Source organism: the organism of the source record quoted next, unplaced genomic scaffold (genome assembly GCF_019419815.1).
Source record: "Pyrus x bretschneideri cultivar Hongxiangsu unplaced genomic scaffold, Pyrus_bretschneideri_v1 Contig6, whole genome shotgun sequence".
In the NCBI taxonomy this organism is placed as follows: domain Eukaryota; kingdom Viridiplantae; phylum Streptophyta; class Magnoliopsida; order Rosales; family Rosaceae; genus Pyrus; species Pyrus x bretschneideri.
In genome coordinates, this window is record NW_025999798.1 from 8,305,427 (window position 1) to 8,320,298 (window position 14,872).

General features: G+C 39.5%; 3 protein-coding genes and 1 long non-coding RNA gene across 5 annotated transcripts; 2 read left to right on the forward strand and 2 right to left on the reverse strand.

Moving 5' to 3' along the window:
* Positions 1-1,293: 1,293 nt before the first annotated feature.
* LOC125471484 lies at positions 1,294-1,755 on the reverse strand. Its single transcript, XM_048571921.1, has one exon. The coding sequence runs from the start codon at positions 1,753-1,755 to the stop codon at positions 1,294-1,296; it is 462 nt and encodes a 153-aa protein (XP_048427878.1).
* A 1,065-nt stretch (positions 1,756-2,820) lies between these two features.
* Positions 2,821-4,848, reverse strand: LOC103943644. 2 transcript variants are annotated; one of them, XM_009353972.3, is made up of 7 exons: positions 4,561-4,848; positions 4,426-4,464; positions 4,222-4,275; positions 4,082-4,135; positions 3,375-3,428; positions 3,213-3,284; positions 2,821-3,123 (listed from the first exon to the last, which is right to left on the reverse strand). In XM_009353972.3, exons 1-7 carry the CDS (start codon positions 4,615-4,617, stop codon positions 3,034-3,036), a joined length of 420 nt encoding a protein of 139 aa, XP_009352247.2. In that variant the 5' UTR covers positions 4,618-4,848; the 3' UTR covers positions 2,821-3,033. The 2 variants fall into 2 exon arrangements, with proteins under 2 accessions (XP_009352247.2, XP_009352246.2); XM_009353971.3 differs by having other exon boundaries at positions 2,821-3,129; positions 4,561-4,846.
* Positions 4,639-7,028, forward strand: LOC125471485. The gene is made up of 3 exons (XM_048571922.1): positions 4,639-4,661; positions 6,018-6,504; positions 6,618-7,028. The coding sequence occupies exons 1-3, from the start codon at positions 4,639-4,641 to the stop codon at positions 7,026-7,028; spliced, it is 921 nt and encodes a 306-aa protein (XP_048427879.1).
* Positions 7,029-12,406: 5,378 nt separating this feature from the next.
* LOC125471223 lies at positions 12,407-13,863 on the forward strand. The gene is made up of 2 exons (XR_007253533.1): positions 12,407-12,534; positions 13,734-13,863. It is a non-coding gene; the product is annotated as an uncharacterized LOC125471223 (long non-coding RNA).
* Positions 13,864-14,872: the final 1,009 nt, after the last annotated feature.

Genomic DNA, 14,872 nt, shown 5'->3' on the forward strand with positions numbered 1-14,872 from the left:
AGCACCCATTATTTTTGGGTAGATGCCAATTCAAATGATTACTTACTTAGAGTACGAAATTTGTTAGTCACATTAAGAGTTGCCACCACCTTCAACCACCTTAGGCCATCTCCAATCGAAGGGTCCAGAGGGTCAAAAATAGCCTGAAAATCGTCTTAACCAAGGGTTGGGTCAGAGGGCTCGTGAAATCTGAGAGGGCCCCACGGAATCTGAAAGGGCTGGAGGGCTGGCCAGAAAAATCATTATTCCTGTCAATCCTTAAGCTAAAATTCAAATGCAACGACTAACTGATGTCAGCTAGCCGTTGCATTTGATTTTTTTTTTTTTTATTTACAATTTTTTTATTATTTTTTATTTACAAAATTTTTCCTATAACTTCTATTTCACAAAATTTGTTTCATATTTTTTTTTAAATTATATATTTTTTTCCTATAACTTCCTAAGCCATTATACAACATTAAATTAAATTAAGTAACATGAAACAACATTAAATAACATTAACCAACATACAAATTATACAACATAAAAAAAACATTTAACAACATAAAACTCAAACAATATTTTTAAAAACATTTAACAACATAAAACTTAAACGCCTACTCCATGCTTCTTTTGGCCCAAAGATGTGCAACAAGATCTTGCTGTAGGTACTTGTTTGTGGCACGAGAACGTATCATTTTATAGCTCCTCCATGTACTCATTTATAGATATACTACTAGTTCTTGGATTGAAAGGAAAATTAGTCCCATCATATGTTTTTGCACGAGCCATTCTTGACCTATTTGGATCTTCTTGGTCGTCATCGGACTCTCCATCAATATACCCATCTCGCTCATCCTCCATTATCATATTGTGTAATGTGATGCAAGACATCATGATGGAGTCCAAATTTTCTCGACTCCACCCTCTTACCGGTTCTCTAATGATCTTCCACCATGCTTGTAGAATATCGAAAGCTCTCTCAACATCTTTCCGGTATGCCTCTTGGTGTAAGGTAAACAACTTTTCTGCGTCATTCATAGGGTTTGAAGTTGCTTGGACAAGTGTCACCCACTTTGGGTAGATGTCATTTGCCAAGTAATATCCCATATTGTATTGACGGTTGTTGATGTAGTAGTCAAGTTAAGGTGCTTTACCTTCCGTCAAGTTATTGAAGAGGGGTGAATGCCCAAGAACTGTAACGTCATTTTGGGATCCAGGGACTCCAAAGAAAGCATGTCAGATCCATGTGTCATATGAGGCAACCGCCTCTAACACAACAATTGACTTTCTCGACCTTCTGCTAAAGCCTTCTTACCATCCGATAGGACAATTCTTCCAATCCCAATGCATGCAGTCTAATGACCTTATCATGCCCGGAAACCCATGGTCTTCAGCTTTGCGAAGGAGCTGATTCAGATCTTCTTGATTTGGCTCGCGGAGGTACTCATCTTTGTAAACCTGAACAATTGTGTCACAAAATTGTTCAAGAGTATCAAAGCATGTAGACTCAGACATACCATGAGTTTCATCCATCGAATCAGCTGGGGAGCCATAAGCCATCATTCGGAGTGCAACAGTAACCTTCTGATGAGGTGAGAAACCAGGGCGGCCTGCTCTATCCCGCTTTTGTCGAAAGTATGGATTGACCTGCAGGACATCACGAAGTAAACGCTCGAAGACATGACGCCTCATTCGAAAACGACGTATGCAATCGTCTTCTGTGTACACCGAGTTGGGGTTGAAGTAGTTGTTCATCAAATGAGGATGTGGCATCGCTCTGTTTTGTGGTTTGTAAGAGCGGCCAACAATAGAGCCACCCTATTGAGGTTGTTCCTCAGTTGGTTGACACACCATGGCTACTGCTCTGTTTTGTTTGTTGCGCCTTGAACTTCTTCATCAGACTCCTCATCTTCTCGTCTCATTTGCGCCCAATTTTCTTCCAATTTGGAATTAGATGAGGACCCCTAGTTGGAATCCGAAGAGGATCCAAAGTTGGAATTCATTGCAAACTTGAATTGAAAAAGATTGAATTCAAAGTTGTGTGAATTATAGCCCAATATCCACCATATTTATAGCAAAAGAAAAATTCAAATCCAACGGCTAGCTGACGTCAGCATGATGTCAGCTACCAACGGCTAGCTGACGTCACTTAGCCGTTGGATTTGAATTGAAGTTGTAGTTTTTAAATAATAAATTATGTTTGACCCTATGGCCCTCGGTTGGAGACGGAGGCAAATATGACCATGTACTGTTCATTAAAATATTAATTTTTTGGAGGGCCAGAGGGCTAAACGAGCCCTCTGGCCAGCCCTCGGTTAGAGATGGCCTTATCGACCCAGACCTGACAACCAAAGGCCCCAGACCGCAGGTATCTTGACAAGATGATAGATGTTCCTACAACACTTATTACGTCTCATCACTCACGATTGTTGGTATAAATATAATTAAGTTTTTCCAGATGCATGTTGAGAGATTTCACATCGGAAAATGAAAGAAGCTTTGCATTAGCGCCTAAAAGATACGAGGCTCTCTTCACGCATTGCCAACTCCAAAAACCATGAGATGGTAGGAAAACCAGCACATGGTATACATGTATAGTGCAATCATATATGCTGCCGCGGCACCAGATAATCCGATGTTATACATATGCTGCCGCGGCGCCAGATAATCCGATGTTAAGCACGCATCTTGCGGATAGCGCAATCTCAGTGACAGCATCACTCACAATAACACGAGCAATGTCGTCCTCTGGATCGGTTCTCCAGCACAACCATGTTGCCAGGACAATAAAGTAAATCATCTCACGTTGGATGTATATTAACAACGGGGATGCACAAATGAGAGGAGAGAAAAAAACTGATAGAAAGCTGCTTACGCTGAGGATATTGTTAATACTACATAATTTGATTCAGAAACGAGTTGTGCGTTACGCAAGACAAGAAGGTTGTGGCAACTTCTCTCTAAACCACCATAACAAATTTCAGATTCACGAAGAATCACAATTTACTTAGGAACGAACGTATGCCATGCATGCTCCGGAGTGAAGTCAATCTAGCTTTCAGCTTCTTTGGCCTCATCCACCTTGGTTGAAACATTTGGTTCTTCGGTATCTTGGGCTTCTTTTTTATCTCCTGAGACATCCTGCAGCTGAAGAAATTAATAAGACGTTAATCCAGCTCTTATGCTAACTTTTTTACTCAAAAGATGCACCCGTAAGCAGTGTAACATACCCCCAAGTTTCTAAGACTAGTTGTAACATCCTCTTGCTGCTGCTGAAGAGTGGTCCTCAGATCTTGAAATTCCTAGTTTCAGTTCAAAGACTTAAGTTAGCATAAACGATCACATTTCAAAATCAAATTTGGACGAATATTGATCGCTGGAGCACAACTTACAGATCGAAGTTGATCCACTTCAGTGTTGAGGGATTTCTTGAGTTCTGAAAGCTCCTGCATTAAGGAAGAGAATTGGATCAAGAGTTGAACATGGTTAACACTTGCAAAAAGAAAGCAATACAACTATGAACAAACAAGTTTTAGCTCAAATCCAATCAGAAGAGAGATTCGATATAACAAAACAAACACATCCAACAAACTTATTCGTATTTAGTATTTGCATCCAAGTTTGATGCACAACCCAATTTCTGTACTTCTGGCCATTTCAATCACCATCTGTCAGAAATATGTGTTTTATAGATATCAAAGGTCAATGGGAAACACCAACAGTTGTGGTTTTGAGGTTTGAGAATATGAACAAGAAAATAGTTTGTTGATGAAACCCGTAAGTGTTCTCAACAGATCAAAAGTTGAATCACACAACATAAACATCATCAACTAAGATAATAAACATACGAATTCCAAAAGCTAATTATTCAAATGCATATAAAAGAACTTTTGGTAAATTTTGATTCAGTGATCAAAGAAAGAACTCAATTGAACTAACCCTCCAACCAAATCATCTTACTTTCCAAATAACAGGCACCCAAATCGTACATTAACCACACATACATTAGCAAGAACAAATAATCCCACCAAGATTAACTATAAACTGAATCCAAATGCATGCTTTTCCAAATGTATAAAAAAATATTATAAACACTTACATCGTGGTAGACCTTCACTTGAGTGTCTAACTTCGACCTCCAACTTTGCAAATCCTAATTACCCAAATCAGTAAACAAGCAAATTAGGCACAAACACCATTATGTGATCAGATGAGAGAAAGTAGTGGCAGTTGTTTCACCTGCTTCAACCCTTGAATTCTACCAAGTAGCTCAGACCTCGATTCATTCAATTCCTATGAACAACCATAACATTGTGGACCAAATTAAAAACAGTTTTAAATCCAAAATTACAATCTGGGGTTTTCTAATTTGAATTCTCACAACCCTAAACAAAATACATGTAAAAAAAAAAGAAAAAAAGAGCAACAAATAAAAAATTTTACCGCAAGCTTGGAGCCAATCGGGGTCACATTCTCCTTGCTCTGCAATCATACAAAACCAAATTCCAAGTTCATAAACATGAAATTACAAATTAAAGAGAAAGAAATGGTAAGGATAAAGAGGAGGAGCGTGCGTACGGAGGAGAGTGGAGGAGTGGAGGGAATTGAGGAATCAGAAGAGTTGGCGGCGGCCATTTGGGATTGGGACCAGATCAGATGAAGATTTTTGACTTTCTGAGGTTTGTTTGAGTTGTGTTTGTTTGAAATTTGGAGATTTCAGTTCAGTTGGAGGAACAGGAGGAGAAGAGGAAGTTCAAATTTTGAATTTTGAGTGTCGGTTGGGTCGGCAAGCAGGCACTCAGCGGAGGGTGGGACTTTGAGATTGCCGCCTGTAAAATGTACTGAGTTTTGTCTGTGACTGTTCGACAACTTTGACTGTTTTTGTTTGAAAGTTGCTATTTTTATCCCTTTTTTTTAATTGAAATTATTTTTTATTATTTGTGTTCTGAGTTTATGAATGGAGAAATTAGATCATTCAATTTTTATTTTATGGTTTCTATTAGCTTATTTTATTGGTTTATTTAAGATAAATAAAGAGGATGACCTCTCTCTTCAACAATTGAATCTCTAAGTCCTTAAATTTAAAACACATAGATCTGAAGATGATCTAAATTTATATTTTTCATACCACATTTGTACTATCTAGCTAATAGATATGAGATTCATATATATATATATATGTGTGTGTGTGTGTGTGTGTGTGTGTGTGTGTGTGTATTGATAGCCATATCTTTTAATTCATTTTATCTCTAAAATTAAATTCGTCTCACTTTACCTCTTAAAATTACCAATATCAAGCTATTTTATTCTATTTACGTACATATCGTGGGGTTTGTTTGGTTGCAGAGATAGTGTGTGTGTGTAAAGAATTATATTGGGTGTGTAAATTATAATTTAAAGTATTGCTTCTTTTTTTTTTTTTTTCAAATGATAGTAACAGAAAGAGTGGTGGTGGACTCGTGGTTGGCCGAAGTTGAGGTTCGAGAGGGAGAGTGGCTGCTTAAATTCGAGCCTTCAAGAATAAGAGAGAGCCTTATTTAAGATTGAGAAAAACATCGGATGCCCAAGATTAAATCTTAATTGATCCAACGTTCATCAATTTTCTAAATTTAATTTAAATATATATATATATATATATATATATATATTTATATTTTAACTTTCAATTCGGAATTAAATCCTACCGTTGGTAATTATAGTATTTTTTTAGTAGCATAATATTATTAAATTAATATTTTTCTTATTGTGTAATATTTTATCCACGTGAATACCTGAACCAACTTATTAGCTTAACATGTGCTTATCGAGTTACTCGATAACGACACGATTCAATATCGTATCAACTTGAATACCCGTTAAAATTAAAAAATCGAAATACCATAACTTTTTTCTCAAAACAGCCAAATGCTTTCTTTCTTTGTTGTCAGAAAACTATCGCTTCTCTCTCAATTTTCACAAAAAGTACGATTGTAGTGGCCTTTTCGTTTTCACAAAAACTATCACTCTGTTAATTCGCTTATCTGTTTGGTTTCGAGGCAGTGGAATCTTAGCCTTCTGCAGTCTTTCCTCTCGGTGAGGGATCAACAGGCTATTGAGGATACACCTCTTGGTGATTTGAGTCGCAAGGATCAGCTTGTCTGGGATTATAGCAAGAATGGAACCTACTCGATCAAGTCGGGTTATCGTTGGATTCAAAGTAGATCGATTGTTTTGAGGGATACTCGGCAATCTGATGCCTGCGTGGTCCCTAAGGCATTATGGAAAGTTATTTGGAAGCTTGAGGTGCCTCCAAAGCTGCGGCATTTTCTTTGGCTCACTATGCACAATTGCCTCCCTACTTGTGCTGTTCTTTTTCGCCGGAGGTCTTCCCTTTCCCCAGCTTGTCCTATTTGTCGTTGTCATGACAAATCTATTGAGCACTTATTTCTTCAATGTTCTTGGGTTGAGCCTATCTGGTTTGGAGGTGCCTTGAACTACAAAGTTGATTGTTCTGCTCTTCCTTCTTGGGTGGTTTGGTTACAGGCTATTTTGTCTCATTCTTTTAGCTTTTCTTCAAATACCAAGTGGTTGCAATCTTATATTGCTTTTACTTGTTGGTTTATTTGGAAGGCACGCTGTGTTTTGTGTTTAATCAGGTGCCTATTAACCCTTCTAAAGTGCTTTTTGTTGTCTTTTCTGCTTTGGGTTCTTTTTTGGTTGAGAGGACGGTTTTGGGGTCTTGCAGATCGGACGGGATAGGTAGGGCTGGCCAGGTTTTTTGGTGGTGCTCTCCTGCCTCTCCTAACATTAAGATTAATGTGGATGCTAGTTGGTCAAAGGTCTTTAAGTTGGGTTTTGCTGGGGTGATTATGCGGGATGAGGATGGGAGGTTTGTGGCTGCCTCGAGGTACTTTCTTAAAGCTTCCTCGGCTATTGCTGCTGAGGCTATCGCTTTGCTTCGTGGTTGTGAATTGGGAGCTGCTTTAGGTGTCACATCTGTCATTATTGAATATGACTATCTTGATGCTGTTAAATGTCTTTCTTGTTCTTTGGATATGGGCAGTTAAGAGTCTTACCCATTGTTGGCTTGGGTCAAGCAACTAGGGGGAGTTCCAGAACTGTCGCTGGTCCTGGGTGCTCAGATCAGCTAATGGTGCGGCGTATGAGATTACGTTGGTTGGTTTTACGGAAATGAGTGATTTTGTTTGGGTCGATCGGCCCCCATCTTCGTTGAACTTTGTTTTGAACAATGATGGTTTGTCGTGTCCACATTAATTTCATTGTGGTGGTGATTGGGGTGACGCTTCCACTCGATGAAGGGGTCTTTATGTCCTATCCCTATTCATTACTTGTTTGCCTTCTTGGTGTTTGCCTCTCTGTAGGCTTTCCTGTTTTTCTTTTGGCTTTTGTGCCTTGGTTGTTTTCCCTTGCTTCCAACAAAAGAAAAAAAAAAAAAAAAAGTATCACTCTTTTCTCCTATAAAAACTGTCGCTCATCACAAAATTAGCAACAGAAGTCCTAGCTCCACCTCCCGGTTCTCCTTTTTATGCCGCATGCTCCTGAAACCAAAATCTGTAACGAAGCGTCAAAGCCCACATCAGAATTTCCATTCTTGCAACAAAATAGGTTTGATCCTTTAATTTCTTTATTATGATTGTTTGCACTTTGCCTGATTGCCTCTGCTTTGCACTGAATGCCATGTAAACATAATCTAAAATTCATCCAATTATGAAAACTAAACATGTAAATAAACATGGTGGAGAAAAATATAATGGCTTTTCCACTTTTCCCAAATCAAAGATACCCATAGAAAGTAAAGCAAGACCTTCCAAATACGACAATCAAAGTAATTCGTCAAAAAAGTAACTCACAATTTGATATTATTCATATACTTCTTTTTATTTTTATTTTTTTTGTTGACAAGGAGGTATAACCTTGAAAGAAAAGAAAGATTATATAAGAATCTCACGAGGTCACGCAACCTCAGTTATATTTGCAATTAGCAACAGATGGCAAGAAGGAGGAGCTTGCTAAAAAAAATAGACTAAAAACTGCATGACAAACTCAAACTACGCAAATCATCAGCCAAAAAAAAAAAAAAAAAAAAAAAAATTTCACAATGGATATGACGAATTTCACAAGAACAACTTTAGTGCATAAGGGCACAATAATTCAATTCTAAACTTTTTAGAGGTGATATATATTTATAGACTTCTTTTTACTTTCCATAACTCAATAAATGAGGTAACGAATTTAGATTTTGTTTCCTTTAAATCTTATTAAGCCAACTCCAACCCATGGCCTAAAACCTATAATTTCCCTTCTATTCCCCCCAATTCATTCCAACCCAAGTTCTAATTTGGTCCTAAAACCTAAAAAAAAGCTAGATTACAGCCAAGATTAGTGGTGGAGCCCATGTGAGAGTGGAACAGATGAAATTGGACAACAAGCAACCAAATTCACGTGCGCCACTTGAGCCACACTCTTCAACCAACTTGAAAGCTGCAAAGTGCAACCCCTTGCGGCCCTCACCCACATGGGTGTGTCTCCCACTTGTCTGCCAATAAAATTGAGCCCAACGACTCTTTTGGTTGATCAACGACTCACATTCAAATGGGTTGTTGGTTATTCAACAGTCCATGTTTAATTTAGATAATATTTTATTTTTATATTTATAAATTTATTGAATCCAACAACTGATATCAAATATGATCAAATCTAATGGTATAAAAAAAATATTAACAGCCCAAATTTAAATCTAACGGTTAAAATATTTATAAAAAATTATTTAACTCAAAATTCACCCAAAAACTCTAAAAATACCTATGTATTTGTAGAAACATCCACACAAAACTCACTTTTCTCATACAATTCTTCCAATTTTTCTTTCTACCATCTTCCAAAACCATGTGTTTGTTCATGTGTCTTGTGTTTAATTATCTTTATCATGTGTTTCATATTATTTCATAGTTGTGGAGCCAAAAATAATCAAGAGAAGACACGTGGATTTTTGGGTGAAAAGGACAAAATTACCCTCGAAACACATCGGAATTCCTACGCACGAGCAGTGGACAATCATCTCTCAATCAAGTCAAAAGTGCCCAAATAGGTATTTATTTATAGCCTATTTCATCCATCCCTCATCATATCTTCTCCACAAGGTAACCCCTAAATCATTAATTTTTTATTATATTAATTAGCTAATTAATTGATTAATTATTCAATTAATTTGCTAATAAAACACAAATCATGAACTTCACCCACAAAACCATCCAAGTGGCCGATCCATCTCTTCCCAAGATGGCCGACCACACCCCTATATAAACACTCTCATTCTCTCCAAAACTCAATTCCAACTCCTTTGCAAAATTCTCTAAATTCTCCAAACACTTTTCTCTAAAAATTCTAACTTTGGCATTGGAGGTTCTTCGGCCAAAGCCCCTCTTCCCCCCAATTCATCGTGGGCTCGTGAGGCTCTTGGGCTTGACCAAAGGTGTTATTTGTTTTGTAGGTGCAATTTTGTCCAAGAACAAGGAGGAAGAAATTTGCATCCACAAATTGGTGCTTTTATTGAGAGTTTGATTCAGACGCTCGAAGAAGACTCTTGCATTCAAAGTTTCTTGTTTCTCGTTCATTCGTAATTTTTTCATGCTTTCTTATTCCTAGAGTTTTTTAATTCTTTGAATAGAGGTGAGGAAAAAAATACAATGACAGGAAATTCGAAAACCACGACGAACAAAACTTCATACATTCAAAGATCCTGATCAAATGATGAAGGACGAGACGTGGCCCCACCACAACGATGAGGCTCAAAGCATTGGCAAAAGGATTAACTTTGCCACCACAGAGCACCACCACCATGGCAGCCACGGGGACCAATGTGGCAGTGAGGAATGGCCAGCTCCATATCAGCAAGCCCACGATGAACAGCGAGTAGCGAGGCAACCACAAGCTCAAGCACATGCCACTTTGCGGCAGTAAGCCCAAGTGTTAGAGGCAGCCTAAGCCGCTGCCTCAACAGTGCAGACCCAAGTCTCGTCTACTTGGTGCACAACCCAATCTGTAGCCCACACTGCAAGGCAGCCAAGCCAAGCCCAGCGCGAGCAGGCCTAAGCCACTACCCCAGCAGTGCAAGCCCAAGCCTTGTTCACTTGGCATATAGCCCAATTTGCAACCCATGATGTAAGGCAGCCGAGCTAGGCCTAGCGCGAGCCGGTCCGAGATATTACCTCAACAGCGCAAGCCCAAGCAGCTGCGGCAAGAAAAACAGCCTAATGCTCGTGGGCCCAAGGCCAGCGCGAGCCCAGCGTTGTCTCGAGCAGAGCCCAAACTCAGCAGTGCCCATGCACACCTCATGTAGGGCAATCCACGTTAGCTGCCCTACTTGCACCGGGGATCCAACCCGTTCCCACGGTCTAATCTGAGGCCCAACCCACTCTTGTGGACTACCAAGCAATCCCAACCGGTTCAACCGTCCCAGCTTAAGATTTCAGGACTAACGATTAAACTTGGGGTATTTTCACCCCATTTCTCTGGAGATTTGACATCCCAACTCAAATCTCGCACCTGAAGTCCATTACACTTCCACTACTCAAGGAGATGTATTTCGTCCAAGCTCTTCCAACCCAGATGGCGAACAACATTTGTCTCGACAAGTCATAGAGTTGATAAACGTCCTCCCACATCAGACAATCTTAGTGAATCAGCTATTACAGCGTACCGAGATGCAACGTGCCCCAGACGAGGTGTCCCAATGTAGGACAAGGGCAAATGATGAACCTATCCAGCAGCGTCCTAACAAGCAACCACTTGACTAGTCACGAACCGAGCGTTCTGATGGAGTACACTTCCCACTGGGCCCCCCAGATAGTTTATTTTCTCGTCTTAGCATGCGGATGAGCGTGCACTCTCAGTTAGGCCCAGGGACAAACATACACTCATAGTTAGGGCCACACTCTGATAATCAACATGAGCAACCTTCCAGGCAAAGTGTTCACTCGCGGCAAGGCTCGCAAGGAGCATCATCCACCTCACATCGGAGTAGACAGCACACGGACGAAGAGAAACAGTCATTGAATTCGGCTCAAGTTCAACCAGCAGCTTGTGAGTTACCTGTTCGCCTGCTAGGAACATACCACATATACCGCAGCAGCGGCATAGACGAGCCGAACACATGGAAAAGTAGCCTAGACCAGCAAAGGCAAATTCAGAAAAAAGTAGAAAGGCTCATGATCAAGCGATTGTGCGTTTTCCAACGCAACGAAGTTATTAACAAGACGTTCCGATAAGACATGACCAACATAAGCGGGTCATCTTTCCATGACAAGATCGAGCAAACAGGACTATCTCACATATATTATCGAATACAAAGATTACTTCTGTTTCGACAAAGATAGCAGCTCAGCCTAATGGCATGTTAGGGGCAAATGAGTACCAAAATGACACACCAGCCCAACTACCAAGAATCGGGGGCATGCCTTGTTCTCAACACCCCAGACGATTCAATACTGAAGCAGCACATCACTAGTAACGGAGCATCACTAACCTAGTGGTCCAATTCATCTTGCTGCACATAAACTGGCCCAAGCCAGCCCTATCACTGCTTTCACAGCTGTGCCTACCTACTTCACGGCTCTTTGCAGTCATTGATCTATCACCATGGCTCATAATTATGCCAATTTTGCAACACGACTTCCAGCCTTACCGATCTTGCCATGTGGCTCGTGCCAACCAAGCCTTAAAAGGGCACACGACGAAACGTATAATGATGGCGTAATAATTCTGGGAGCAGCTCATTGCACTTACACACTTACGTGGGTTTCACAAGCAGTTCGAAGTCTCAAGCAGATAGCCAAACAAGATCTAGCAGGCTGAGGATTATTTCAGTTGTCCAGCAATCCAACTTTCCTCAACTGCACTCACGACAACGACTTTCATGCTCTCCAATGCGAGAGGGTAAACTAATCCCCCGACACCTATCTGGGTAAGCTTTCCTGTAAAGGCCCATATTTTAAATTATATTATATTTGTGATAAGGGAAAAGATTTTGATTTTTATGTACTTGTATGCTTCATTTTGTTTAATTCGGTCTTCCATAAGGTTAGATATTTAGTCACTAATAAATATACATAGGAAGTAGATGGAAGCCACGTGAAGGTCTTTCTAAGTTTGAGTTGGATAAGCTTGTGAGTTTGAGGTTCTGATTTGGAATTGGGTAAACACGGGTTGTGATTAATGAAATGATTAGGAAAAGTAATAAGTAGGATAAGAGCATCCTTATATTGTTGACAGTACCTCATCTACGTGTATGCACATATCTGTAACAGGTTAATGTTTTATCTCTTGCCGCTAGACCATCCAATCAAAGTAGAGCTACTGCTGCCTTTTAACTTCCTATAAATAGGTTTTGAGCCAAGGGTGCAAAGATTAGTTTCTTACGAGAACAAAAAAAGAAGGGAATTGCAGAGAGAAAGAGAGAGATAAGGGACAAAGAGACCGGCCGGTAAAAAGAAGGAAGTGATTAAGACATTAATCCACTACACCCCTGTTAACGCTATGGCACCCAAATTATAGGTAATGATTTCTTATTCTTTATTCTTTCCTTAAAACTAAAATGAGGAATATAAGGGATTGACCTAAATAGAAGCAGTCAGCTCTTATTAATTCCATGAAGTTAACTCATATGTCGTGATCCATGGGTGGTATTATTCAAGCTAGTTTGATACTCTTATAGGAATCTAAGGTTTAAGTATTTATACAAGCTAATATATATATATATGCATATATGCAAAGGGATGTGCGATTATGAAGGAAGAGAATGAAGAGTTTTCATATAGGTTGAACTGTAAAATAAGAGGGAATGCATAAATGTATATATATCTACACGTGTAGATTAAGGAATTAGGAAGAAAGAAAAGGAAAATAAGTAGAGCAGGGACCTTAATATGAGAAATATAGGCTATTGAGATTTGTTTGGCACAAAATGATCTTAACCTTGTTAATTAAGGGTTATGGTTTTATTCTTGGGTTACTGAATGCAGAAATGAATGTGGAAAATAAAGGGAGAACATTGGATTTCACAAGGTGTGGTCAATATGATTGGTTCCTGATTGCTTGCTTTGGAAGGTAGGGGAAATACGGCAGACCTTTACGGAGATTAGCTTTATTAAATTTCGTGAAGCATTATATTATTATTATCGATCTTCTTGGTTGATTAATGTGATCTAGCTTGCTAATTGGATAAATACTGCCTTTGCTTGTTTACTTGTTATTGGTTATGGAATTATTGATGAAATGCTATTTGTTGAGAATATATTATGGTATATGTGAATGATAAATGAAAGTATTTGTGAATCATTCATAATTGGTCGTGTGGTTGGAGTTTCGGTGTTCAGGAAGGAATTCTAGAAATAAGGGTAGTTGGAAAGGATCTTTTGTGTAGTTGAGCCAAACTCTTAGTAGGTACCAAGTCTCAGGCGAGCCCACAGTGCACAGTTTCTTTTGGGTAATTCGGGATTGGCGACGAAGGGTTTTGGCAAGATGACTAACAAAGGGGGAAATTGGGATGATTGATTTACATGGGATTAATTTGTATATTAGAACATTCGAACCACCACTATATAGGTAAAATGCACGGTATGGGACGTGCAGGTTATTGATAATGATTTGGTACTTGATTACATGATTATAACACGTAATTTAAATTGTCAATTTACTGTGGTAAGGTTATGTCCCTACTAAGCTGTTGAAGTTCACCCTCAATTTTTATGCAGGTTTACTAACCAAACTGTCAAAAGGGTGGACAAGATGAGACGAAATAGATGTGAGGCTAGAATTTATATTTATTTATTTAGCCTTGTAAAGAATTATTGAGTTATTTTAAATAAGAAGAATTTTATTTTCCACCCTGTTTTAGTTTTAATTTTATTTATTTAGTTTTTAGTTCGCGTTTCAGACTCGGGTTTGAATTTTTCCACGGACTCCGGGTCTGGGGCGTGACATCTCCAGTGTAAGAAGGTAAACTAATTGCTCTCCAGTGCGAGAAGGTAAACCAATTCCCTAACACCCATATGGGTCTGCTCTCTAGTGCGAGAGGTTAAACTAATTGCTCCCTAATACGAGAGGGTAAACTAATTCCCTGACACCCATATTGGGTCTGCTATCCAATGTAAGAGGTTAAACTAATTGCTCTCCAGTGCGATAAGGTAAACCAATTTCCCGACACCCGTATAAGTCTGCTCTTCACTGCAAGAGGTTAAACTAATTGCTTTCCAGTGTGATAGGGTAAACCAATTCCTGACACCCATATAGGTAAACTTTCCAGTGTGAGAGGGTAAACTAATTCCTTAACACCCATATGGGTAAGCTCTCTAGTGCGAAAGGGTAAACTAATTGCTCTCCAGTGCGAGAGGGTAAACCAATTTCCCGACACCCATATGGGTAAGCTCTCTAGTGCGAGAGGGTAAACTAATTGCTTTCCTGTGCAAGAGGGTAAACTAATTCCCCGACACTTATCTGGGTAAGCTCTCTAGTGCGAGAAGGTCACATAACTCAAAAGATCGAATGCTTGAAGACTAACTAGGCAACAAATAATAAGGGGGTAGCATCCACTTTGCACTTAACAGTTCGCTCAGCCGACACTTCATCTTCAACAGCTTCATCATTGACTGCTTCATTTACGACAGCTAATAAATCAAATTCAAGCAGTTTCCTCATTTTTGGCAAGCAGCCCAAACGAGGCAGACCAAATTGTGGCACATGCCACACCACTTCCTCGGCTTATGTCGAGCCAATCCTTGGCTTCAGTCAAACCAAGCAGCACAAGCATTGACCCCTGCCACACTACCTCATTGGCCCATGCTAAGTCAACTCTTGACTCCTATCAACCGACGCGCCACACCACCCCGACGGC